The sequence below is a fragment of the Gekko japonicus genome, unplaced genomic scaffold (genome assembly GCF_001447785.1).
Source record: "Gekko japonicus isolate JY-2015 unplaced genomic scaffold, Gekko_japonicus_V1.1 scaffold2065, whole genome shotgun sequence".
Classification (NCBI taxonomy): Eukaryota; Metazoa; Chordata; class Lepidosauria; order Squamata; family Gekkonidae; genus Gekko; species Gekko japonicus.
Genome location: NW_015173198.1, coordinates 297591 through 309632, shown reverse-complemented (window position 1 = coordinate 309632; position 12042 = coordinate 297591). Strand labels below are relative to the sequence as shown.

General features: G+C 48.0%; 1 protein-coding gene across 1 annotated transcript in view; it reads left to right on the top strand.

Moving 5' to 3' along the window:
- Positions 1-7294, top strand: part of CD38 (CD38 molecule) — a gene marked incomplete at its 5' end in the record, with an annotated part of 28499 nt that extends 21205 nt beyond the window's left edge. The window contains 3 exons of the mRNA XM_015422649.1: positions 2886-2978; positions 5568-5654; positions 7219-7294. Coding sequence (XP_015278135.1) covers positions 2886-2978; positions 5568-5654; positions 7219-7294 — 256 coding nt within the window. The remainder of the gene's footprint in view (positions 1-2885; positions 2979-5567; positions 5655-7218) is intronic.
- Between the last annotated feature and the right edge of the window lie 4748 nt (positions 7295-12042).

Here is a 12042-nt window from a genome sequence, read left to right as displayed (position 1 = left end):
CTCTCTCTCTCTCTCTGCCGTGTTTTGTGCAAGGGCAGGGCGAAGGGAGGGGGCAGGTTGTGTGAGAAGGGGCTGCCCAAGCCCAATCAGAATCTCTCAGTACCCAAAACCTTGTACCGTCGTGTGTCTCTCTCTCTCTCTCTCTCTCTCTCTCTCTCTCTCTCTCTCTCTGCCGTGTTTTGTGCAAGGGCAGGGCGAAGGGAGGGGGCAGGTTGTGTGAGAAGGGGCTGCCCAAGCCCAATCAGAATCTCTCAGTACCCAAAACCTTGCACCGTGCGGTCAGTTTCTGTAGGCACACGATGATGGGCGACTCTCACTCCCGAGTCACGCCGCCGCCTGCCACCACCACCACCCCCTCAGGTGAAAGCAGGAAACTGGGGAAGGAGGCCAGCCGGGCCGAGGCGTCCTTTGCACTCAGAGGGCGCAGGGAGCTGGCAGCCTGGACACGGCAGTGGTGCCCTCCCTCGCTCCCTCCCTCACGTGCATGGCTCTGATCCTGCTGGCAACGACGCCTGCTCCGAGGAGGAGGAGGAGGCTGGCTCTTTAGCGAGGGAAGGGCGGGGCAGCAGACCAGCGTGGCGCCCTCTTTACAGGGGTGCTCTAGGCAACTGCCTAACCTGGCTATATGACGCACCGGCCCTGGATGCAATTCAACAAAGATAAATGCACAGTATTACATCTGGGCCACAAAAACGTCAAGCACAAATACTGGATGGGGGATACATTTCTGGGGCATAGCGTATGTGAGAGAGATCTTGGAGTAAGGGTGGACTGTAAACTAAATATGAGCAGTCAGTGTGATACGGTGGCAAAAAAGGCAAATTCAGTCTTGGTTTGTATTAAAAGGGCCATAGCATTGAAATCACAGGAGGTCATTGCCCCTCTGTATACTGCCTTGGTCAGGCTGCACCTGGAGTCCTGTGTGCAGTTCTGGAGGCCTCACTTCAAAAAGGATGTGGACAAAATCAAGAGGGTGCAGAAGAGAGTGATGAGGATGATCAGGGGTCTGGAGACTGAGCCCTACGAGGAAAGGCTGAGGGCCTTGGAAATGTTTAGTTTTGAAAAGAGGAGAGTGAGGGGGGACAGGATTGCTCTCTTTAAATATCTGAAAGGCTGTCATTTGGAGGAGGGCAAGGAGCTGTTCCAGTTGGCACTGGAACAGGAGCTGTTCCAGTTGGCATTGCTGTGTTGGAACTTTGTGATAAATAAGTGGGTTTGGGGGTACAGTTTGGGCACTCGGTCTCTAAAAGGTTCACCATCACTGGCTTAGAGGGAGCACTGGATAGCGGGACAAGAAGTTTCGTCAGATGATCTACGTTTCCCCGTCGAGGTCTTCATAATTGTTTCTTCTTTGAGAAAGCAAAGGTCATTTACACCAACTAAGGGCCAAACTGGACATTATGTTTTTTAGCGAGCTGTATGGCAGCAAACCTCCAGGTAGCGCCTGAAATTCTCCCAGAATCACAACTGATCTCCAGCCCATAGAGATTGGCTCCCCCTGGAGAAAATGGGTGCTTTGCCAGGTGGACTCCATGGCATGGTACTCTGCCGAGGCCCCGGGCACTACTCTCCCCAGGTTGGACCCCCAAATCTCCAGGGATTTCCCAGCCTGGAGCTGGCAACCCCAGTGAGCCGTGCTTGCGTTTCCCTGGCTCAACTTGCATTCCCAGCAGCTGCAGGAAATGTTGTTTTGATGAACGGAGGGAGCCCTTTTCTGCTCTGAACTGCAGTGTGGGGTAAAGGGGGGCTCCAAACTGCCCCGTGCCATTTTGACAAGCTGAAAGGGCCCCCATTAGGGAATTATTGAAAGTACATGCAGCTCCAGAGTTATATGACTTGCTCCCTGCTGGGGGTGTTTCATCTTCTGAAGATGGCCTGGAGGAGACAGGAAACATGAGTTGGGTTGGGGGAACCCGGACACAACTTGTCTCGGTCTCAGTTGACCTTTATTGGCATAAAATACCTTAATAAGGATCACTATAAGAAGAAATATACATTTAAAACCAAGTATAACCAGACATATAAAACAATTACTCATTGGAAGTTTTCCTGACGTAGCTTTGTCACTGATTGTAAAAACATGGCTACATTCATTGATATTTCCGGAACAGAGTCATTTAGAAGACGGTGCACTTTTAAAGCATCAGGAAGGTTCGTCATGTTGGCTAAGATAGGGTTTAAATATCTAGCACGTAAGACCACATAAAATTGACAATGCAAACAAATATGTGAAACAGTTTCAATACATCCAGAATTGCAATGGCAAAGTCTAGCCGCGTATACTATGTTATTATATCTCCCATGCAAGATTGCTGATGTCAAAAATGTAACATTTAGGGTGATTTCTCACGAGAGCTGCCTCACAGCACAGCACCGTTTGCCTCGACACAAACGTGTCAATTTCACACCCGAAACTCCGGGGCTGCATTTCGCCTGATTTCCTCCGCAGTTTCATGATCCTCAAAAACTCTGTATCAGGGTGTGGAATCCAACAACTTGGCATGAATCCCCTCTCACACCTGCTGAAACATTCTGTACAGACTGGATTCTGTGTAGAGTCCTGATATCACATCCCTGGGGCTACGCCCACCGATTCTTCTTTCCTGAACGGGACTACTAACTTTAGGTCCTTCCTTTCCTTCTTCCCTCTCCGACAGATAATGGGCAGAATAACATACAAAATGGAGATAATTTATTCATTGAATGTGCACAAACTGATCCTTGCAGAGCCTAGTTCTTTGCAGACAAATTCAAGGGTTGGGGCAAACGTATCTTCTTTTGTGAAAGTAGTAGTGCCTTGTAATTACTGAAGATTTTAGCCTCATCCCTGATTTGCCTAGTAAAAGTGTTTTCTGTTCTTTGTTCCATGTTCCTGTTCCACCAAGCATTTTTGGAAGCATTGAAATACTTCACTTAAATCCAGAGAAAGTCTCCACAGTAGAAGTTTGGCTTATGCATGACATTGAAGGAACTCAAAGGTATGATTTGCCATTGCAGAATAAGATTTCTTTATATCTGTGGTTCAGCTTAAAATGGACAGGCCTAAAATGGTGCCTTTTTGATAAGATATGTTTCTTTCTTACCAGCTGTGTTCTGTTTTTTGTAGAACAAGTGTTGTTCAGAGTGTGAAACTATTTTTTGTTTAACTGACATTGGGCTTTTCCGCATTCTTAATTTCCTTGCTTGTAAGTTCCTGTTTCTTCAGGTTGTCGTCGTCGTCTTTTTGCTCCCTCCAGTGGTCAGTTCAATATTACACCAGTTTATGTCGAGCATAAAAACCTGCAGGGAGATATGCTAGACACAAACCAGTGTAACAGGCTCGTAGCCAGGATTTCTGAATTCAGGGGGCCTTTAAATAAGTCAGAAAACACTGATAAAATAAAAATAAAATAAACTCACACTCGCAGGTAGGAGCAGGGTTATTTCCCCTATTGTGGAGGGTGGGTGTAAGTGGAAGTCAGTCACTGACTCCAAGTAACCTGAGGAGGATCCCCTCCTCCTCTCATTTCCCCCTGCAACCGCATTGGCTGTGTGGAGTGCAGGGAACTATGGCGAAAGTGGCGGGCTCCTGTTCGGTTCCTTATTTCTTCCTGGCTGACTTCATGCTGCCACGGTGACTTTGCCTCAGTCACACCCCCACCCACCGCCCTGCAGGGGGGCTTTCTGCTGCAACACTTCTCAGACTTGGAAATGGCAGCCCGCCTGGGGAGACAAGCCAAAGGAGGAGAGGTGGGCAAGCAGATGGGATGTAGATGGCTGTTCTGCTGCTGCTGGTGGCTTGTGTGCACCCTGCGTTGGTGCATCCGGGCTGGACTGAGAAGGCGGGAGCTGAAGGAAAAACCCGGGAGGGGAAGCTGAGGGAGTGCTGTGTTTCTCTCTCCCTTGGTGGCCAGCTTCCTCAGCGATGAGGGCACAGGTGCATACAAGTGAGCAAGGGCTGCAATCTTGCACTGGAGGGAGAAGGGGAGAAATCTCTGTAGTTGCAGGTTCAGCCACAGGACCCACAGCCCCCTAGCCGCACCTCACCTGCCAGCCCGCTCACCTGGCTGCCTTGCACTGCTTCATGCCATGGCTTAGGGATGTGCATTTGGTTCATCTGAGCTGAATGCACCCCCAAAAATGGCCCATTCAGGTGCCTTTCGAGCTGCTGTGGGCCGATTCAGATTCTCTGATCTGAATCTGCCCCATTATATCCTATGGGCCATTGAAGTCAATGGCAAAAACATAGGGTATATTCTAGTGGGCTGGAGGGGAGTTGGTTTGAGGGAGAGGCTCCAAAATTGCAGGGTAGCTGCTGGAGCCTCTCCCCAAGATACCCACCAAGTTTCAAGAGTGTAAGTCTGTAGAGCCCTGACCTGCAGAGCCCGGGCCAGCCTGATCGCCTCAGTTCTTGGAAGCTAAGCAGGTCTGGCCCTGGTTAGTATTCAGAAGAAGAAGAGATTGGATTTATACCCCACCCTTCACTACCCAAAGGAGTCTCAGAGTGTCTTACAAACTTCTTTCCCTTCCCCTCCCCACAACAGACACCCTGTGAGGTAGGTGGGCTGAGAGAGCTCTGACAGAAACTGCTCTTTTTCAAGGACAGCTCTTATCAGAACTATGGCTTGCCCAAGGTCATCCAGCAGGTGCAGGTGGAGGAGTGGGGAACCAAACCCAGTTGTCCCAGATGGTTTGCCATTGCCTGGCTCTGTGTCATGACCTTGTTATTTCTTGATGGTTTCCCTTCAGTTTGGTGTAGCGGTTAAGTGCGCGGACTCCCGCGCACTTAACCGCTACACCAAACTGAAGGGAAACCATCAAGAAATAACAAGGTCATGACACAGAGCCAGGCAATGGCAAACCACCTCTGAAACGTCTCTTGTTATTTATTTATTCATTCATTCATTTATTTATTCAATTTATTCAATTTCTTAATCGCCCTATCCCAGCTTACGCCGGTCTCTGGGCGATGTACAAAGGGGCACAATGCCATAAAATATACAAAACATTAAAATACAGTATATAACTTAATAAAAAATTAAATTCAGAATAAGAGATCCAAGATGAAAACCCTGCATGGTGGCCATAACCCAGCCATGACTTCATGACCCAAAGAAAAAGAAAAGCCTGTAGTCTGGATGTGCCCAGATAGCTGAAGGTGGTATGACGTGCAGACAGGCGCCCATATCCATCACGATATCACCTGTTCACATGATTATGTTTCAAAAACTTGTCTGACTAGAGACAACAATCTGGCATTAAATACAAGTGAAAGGAAATCAACTCTTTTAAAACATGTTTTTTTTAATAGATGCTTTGCATTTGGGAAATTGTTTATTTGGTTGCAGTTTCTGCTTCTTGACAGTAGGGGGCTCTCTGACATAATGTTTCACTTATCCCAGCAATGCTCAAATTTTAGCAACTTAGGGAATCACATTTTACTTTATTTCTTTTGCTGCCCCCAATGACCAGGCAAGGAGATGGGATTTTCCTTCCTTGATTTTTTAAAATTAACCATACCTGTACACAGATCGTAAACATTATCGTCTTAATGAGCATAATAACAATGGTATATATATTTTCCCTAGTGAATCTTGTGCAGGGCCATCCATAAAAATGCTGACAAGCATCCTAGAAAACCGAAACATCAGCATCACTTGCAAAGAGAATCACAGGTAATTTGCTATAATGCTTTTGGTACTTCTTGTCGACTTGTTTCGAGGTTTATACCTCAGCTGTTCAGACTAATTTACCATTTTCTGATTTGTGGGCATTGCAAAGAGAATGGGTGCTGCGTAGGTGCACTGCTGCAGTTATCAAGGTTAGTTTGACAGTGCATCTGAGACAATCTCTAGCCAATATACAAAGATCCATGAAATAGTTCCTTTGGAGCTTTAGAACAGCACTCCCTTGTGCAGCCTGACAAACTGCTTTTGAAACTATGTGGAATTTTAAAAGTAGGTGGTGTGATGTGGACAGAGGTTGGCTACAGATCAAAAGTTCCCATGAAGTAGCACAGTCCCTTTGATCTGCCCAAGCAGCTCATTGGATCTTACCTGTGTTCCTTTCTGGATCCATTCAGGTGGAGGGTCCAGAAAGGATCATGATCATGATCATTTCTAAACTGAGACAAAGTCAGGAGGACTTCTTAGGAAAGTGTCGATTCCCCCTTTAATAGATGGATGTGAGCCAGCAATGCTTCGGCTAGCCTGACCCTATCTGTGTCTATTCGGAAATAAGATGAAGGCGGGTCACCGTGTCAGTCTGTCTGCAGCAGTAGAAAAGAGTAAGAGTCCAGGAGCACCTGAAAGACTAACAAAATATGTGGCAGGGGAGGAATGTTTGTGAGTCTATAGGGATGCCAGCCTCCAGGTGGGACCTGAAGATCCCCTGGAATTACAGTTCATCTCCAGACTACACAGATCAGTTTCCCTGAAGAGCATGGACGCTTTAGGAGGAGGACTCTGTGGCCTTGTATCCCACTGAGGTCCCTGTCCTCCCTGGGCTCTATCCCCAAATCTCCAGGAGTTTCCCAACCTGGCGCTGGCAACCCTGTGAGTCCCTGCTCGCTTCTTCAAGATGGGTAGCCCTGCTGGTCCGTGTGTAGCAGCAGAAAAGAGCAAGAGTCCAGCAGCACCTTAGAGACTCACAAAATCTGTGGCAGGGGAGGAGCTTTCATGTGAGTCCCTGCTCACTTCTTCAGATACAGAAGTAACTCCTACTGAGAACGTCTCCCCCGAGTAGACGGGCGTGCAGTGGGATCTCAGCCTTTTTGCTTTGTTTTTATTTTGATCTTTGCAAACTGCCCTGATCAGGGGTCCCCAGCGTCGTGCCCACAAAGGGGTTTTATAAAGTGGGTAGGGCCCGGCAGGGCTTTTGCCGAGCGAGGCTTCTGCCTGACCACTGGAGGCTTCATCGGCTGTGCATATTTTTGACAACGTCACTTGGACAGCCGCTGCCACCACAGCACGAGGATCTTGAGTGTGTGACTGAAGGGAGGCTGCAGCGGCCATTTTTGTGCCTGGCTTCACCTTGTGCAGCTGCCATTTTGTGGCAGCCACTCTGTTGCTGTGCCCACCGGGCTGTGTCAAAATCCCCAAAGTGCACACGGGCTCAAAACGTTTGGGGACCCCTGGTCCTGATTAAGGTAGATTGTGTCTGGAGCTTTTGATGCTGCCTTTTTCTAAAATGGCTCCTACGTGTAATGGTTCTGAAGCATTTCTTATTGTTTTACAACAGGCCAGTCCAGTTGCTTCAGTGTGCCAGCAATCCTGACCACGCCACCTGCAGACTTTGCCCGTATGCCACACAGTGAAAATGTGGTGCCTTTCGTATAACATGAATGGAGTTTATTTATATAAAGGAATATAAAGAGCCAAACTGGGTTTGTATCTGTGAGGCCAGATCTCGCAGCTAACGTTGCCGTTCTCCAGATGCGGCCCGGAGTTCTCCCGGAGCTACAACTACAGGCTGCAGAGACCTGTTCCCTGGAGGAAACCGCAGCCTTGGAGCGCAGACACGATGGAGTCCTGTCCCTGCTCGGCTCTCTCCTCTCTCCAGACTCTGCCTGCCCCAGGCTGCTCCCCCAAATCTCCAGGAATTTCCCAGACCAGAGCTGGCAACTCTAACTCCTGCGATCGTGTGGGGAGAGGGTGACATGCGAATTACAAAATGTCCCCTGTTCAGGGCTCAGTTTCCCGTATTCTTTCCCCCAATGTCATTTTCCCACAAGCTGTGCCTGGAAGCAAAGACAAGTGGATGTAAAGCAATAGGGAAGAGGAATCACAAGAAGACTGGCGGTGTGCAGGGAGAGGGTTCCTCGCCTGGCTACTCCTTAAATCACCCCCAGCCCTTGCTTTCACATAGATCACTGATTCCCAACTTGGCCCCTGCCATTGTGTTTCCTGGCACCCATTTTCCTTTTCCCTCAATCAAAAAAGGCAACCTCGGCTTCCTCATTGGAGCGGAAAATACCTCAGAATTTATCGGACCTCGAATGTGCAGGAAGCACCGTAACCTCCCAGAAGTTCCTGACCGCCCCCAGCTACCAGGGCAGCCATTTTGTGCTCGACCACATTATCCATGGCAGCCATTTTGTCCTCTGAATTCCAAAAGGGTCCATGGAGACCCAAACATAAATTACGGCAGATCTGGGTTTAAATGCATGACCTGGCTAACCTCACAACTAGATGGGTATGCATATAAGAGCATAACTGCATATGACCAAATTCTGTGGTGTGGCCCTAACAAAAGAATGGAAGGTGATAAGGTAAGAGAGAGCACAGGCTGAGAATTTCCAGTGTGGATGGCTGTTGCCATAACAGTCAAAGAAAAGAAACATGAGGCGGGTTGGGTGGTACAATGAATCATAGAATGATAGAGTTGGAAAGGGCCATCCAGTCCAACCCCCTGTCCAATGCAGGACCAGCCTAGAGCATCCCTGACAAATATTCGTCCAGCCTCTTCTTGAAAGCTGTCAGTGAAGGGGAGCTAACCACCTCCCCAGGCAGTTGATTCCACCTCTGAACCACTCTGATGGCGAAAGGGTTTTCCCTAATATCCAGCTGATACCTTTCTGCATGTAATTTAAACCCGTTGCTTCGGGTCCCCTCTTTTGCTGCCCACTGGAACAGCTCCTTGCCCTCCTCCAAATGGCAGCCTTTCAAATGTTTAAAGAGAGCAATCCTGTCCCCACTCACTCTCCTCTTCTCCAAAGTAAACATTCCCAGGACCCTTCGGCTTTCCTTGGAGGGCTCAGCCTCCAGACCCCTGATCATCCTCGTCGCTCTCTTCTGCGCCCTCTCGATTTTGTCCACATCCTTTTTGAAGTGAGGCCACCTGTGCTTCACATGGGCTTGGCTTGATTCCAGCCCCCAGTGGCATGGGCCAGCTGGTGGCAAGGCACACCGAGGATGGGGATACCTTGACTGGAGAAGTCAGAGAACCTAAACTGGACCTCCTTCGTTTTTCCTTTCTCTTTGTGTCTTTCCTTGCTGCTTATCAGATTATTTACGGGGATGAGGAGAGAATGCTGGGCTCTCTACACATTCAGAGACCAGAGAACAAGGACGTCACTTGGCTGTTAGGAGAGTCTTTCTTCCACATAATGTTGTTGCCCCACCCAAGGACCTAATATATCTTCCTTCTCTTATTTTAAAGGCTTTGTTGTAAAATCTTTTGTTACTACTTATTAGTCACTATTCTCAGTGAAAGATAATGAAAATGTCAATAAACACTGCCAAAATTATTCATGAAGTACAAAATACATAAGGTAAGTACAAAACATATAAAGGTATTCAACACTTATTCATTATTGTTATAGGTTATTAATGATGATCTCCGGAATGTTCAACTGTTTCGAAAGATACCTTCTTCTGAACAGATGAAGGAAAATGAAGAACATGTAATGTGTCTGGTCAGTTTTTCAACTGGTAAATTCCAAGAAATTCATTAGTTTCTCTGATATGTCAGAACATTACTGAGAGGAAGTTCCTGATGATTCCACATAGGGCAAATTCTGTAAGATGCATGTTACATGTTCTTCATTTTCCTTCATCTGTTCAGAAGAAGGTATCTTTCGAAACAGTTGAACATTCCGGAGATCATCATTAATAACCTATAACAATAATGAATAAGTGTTGAATACCTTTATATGTTTTGTACTTACCTTATGTATTTTGTACTTCATGAATAATTTTTGTATTCTGTTCACTTTAATATTTAAACATTAATTGAGTGCAGTCAGGATACAGTTTTCCTTTATTGGGATCCTTTTTCGAAGTACTTTAAACTAATAAACACTGCCAAAACAGAGGGCCTGTTCCCATAGGTATCTATTTCTGCTAAACCCCCTCGCACACTTTTTATCTGAATGCTATTGAGTCTCAAAAACCTGGCTTGAATGACACACACACACACGTTATTTGAATTGGGTTTTTTTTAAAAAAATTAAATGTTCTTTAACAAACTTAGACAGCATAATAAAAAGTAGAGACATCACTCTGCCAACAAAAGTCCGTATGGTCAAAGCAATGATATTCCCAGTAGTAATATGGCTGCAAGAGTTGGGCTATAAGGCCGAGCGCCAAAGAATAGATGCTTTCGAATTATGGTGCTGGAGAAGACTCTTGAGAGTCCCCTGGACTGCAAGAAGATCAAATCAGTCAATCCTAATAGAAATCAACCCTGACTGTTCCCTGGAAGGGCAGATACTGAAGCTGAAGCTCAAACACTTGTGCCACCAAATGAGAAGGGAGCCCTCACTGGAGAAGACCCTGATGCTGGGAAAGATTGAAGATCAAAGAAGACGGGGACGGCAAAGGATGAGATGGTTAGACAGTGTTATCGAGGCAACGAACATGAAATTGAGCAGACTCCGGAGGATGACGGTGGACAGGAGGACCTGGCATGATGTGGTCCATGGGGTTGTGAAGAGTCGGACTCGACTGTGTAATGGAACAACAAGTTTTTGCTGGTTCTGTCAGTTCACCTGGAGGAAGGGGAAAAGGGGTTTTCTTCCCCAGCTTTCCCACATTTGCTTCTGTCAGTAAAAGGTGGGAGGAGAGGGCAGGCCCCTTTCCAGAGCTGTTTGGCCATTGAGGGAGGACTCATCAAGGCAACCACTGGGCAACAGGCAACCACCCAACTTGCATGCCTCACCCAGGACTAGCTGCTTGATGCTGCACTCGACAGTCTCCACCAGTGTTCCCTCTAAGCCGAGTTAGTGTGAGCTAGCTCACAGTTTTTTAGCCTCTGGCTCACACATTTTTGTCTTAGCTCAGGAAGGAGGGCTCCAGAGCAAATTAATTTATGCAGCAGCCAAAATGCTTGCTCACAACTTTAATGCCAGTAGCTCACAAAGTAGAATTTTTGCTCACAAGACTCCACAGCTTAAAGGGAACATTGGTCTCCACCCCAGGAAACTTTCAGACTCGGATGTGGGATACCTGGGCTCGAAACCCCCCCCCTTGTGCCACGGAAGCTTGCTGGGTGGCCTTGGGCCAGTCACACCCTCTCAGCCTAACCTCCCTCACAGGGCTGTTGTGATGACAAAACGGAGGAGAGAAGGATGCCAGTAACCTCAGTTCCCTGTTGAGGGGCACCACTGTCCCTGTCTTGGGCTCTGGGTAGGTGGGACAGCCTCCTAACCTCCCTCTGGTATTACTAGGAACCCACCTCGGGGCTTCCTGGCAATCTTTGGGGCTCCCCTGGAGAGTTGGCAACTGACTGTTTTGCTCCTGTTCTCCTTGGGGAATCCCCGACCCACCTTTAGTGTTTCCAAGCGGCTGGGGGGACTATGTGGTACAGAGGGACTTCTCACCGTCAACCAGGGGTCATTTCCTGCAGGAACGCACAGGAGCGGAGCTCCAGCAGTAAAGAGTCCAGGGGGCGGGCACATGTAACAAGCCCCACCCCCTGCTCCCAGCAGCCCTCAGTCAGAGCAAGAAGCAGCCAGGTAAGTTCCAGAGCCCCCCCTCCACTCCGGCCCCCTGGTCCAAAACAGTCCAGTGGCACCTTTAAGACCAGGTTTTATTCAGGTACAAGCTCTCCCTCCTCTGCGAGGACAGATCTGCACACCCCCCCCCCCCCTCCATAGCTAGCAATCCAAAGCAGTCCAGTGGAGCCTGAGGGGTGGGTGTTGCCTTCTGACACACTTCCGGTGATGTCAGGGGGTGTGGCATATGCAAATAGGTTATGCTAATGAGCTCCTGCACCTCTTTTTCTACGAAATGACCCCTGCCGTCAACAGTAAAATTATTTATTTTGAAAGCTCTTAATTATTTACAGGCATATTCACAGTGAACTGAAGAATCAAAATAAAGGGCGACAAAACCACTCCGTCTCGCTCCCTTCTCTACACTCAGGCCCTGTCTGGATGGTCTGCAGGGCAGGCCCATGACTTCATTCCTATGGAGAAGGTTAGATCAGCCGGTCTCCCAACATGGCCTCTGCCTCCTGCAGGCTCCAACCGACAGCCTGACCGGCTCCAGACTTCTAACAGACTGACTGGACTGGCTTCCCGCCCAAAACGCCACAATATATCAAACAGCCGTTTCCTGCCCA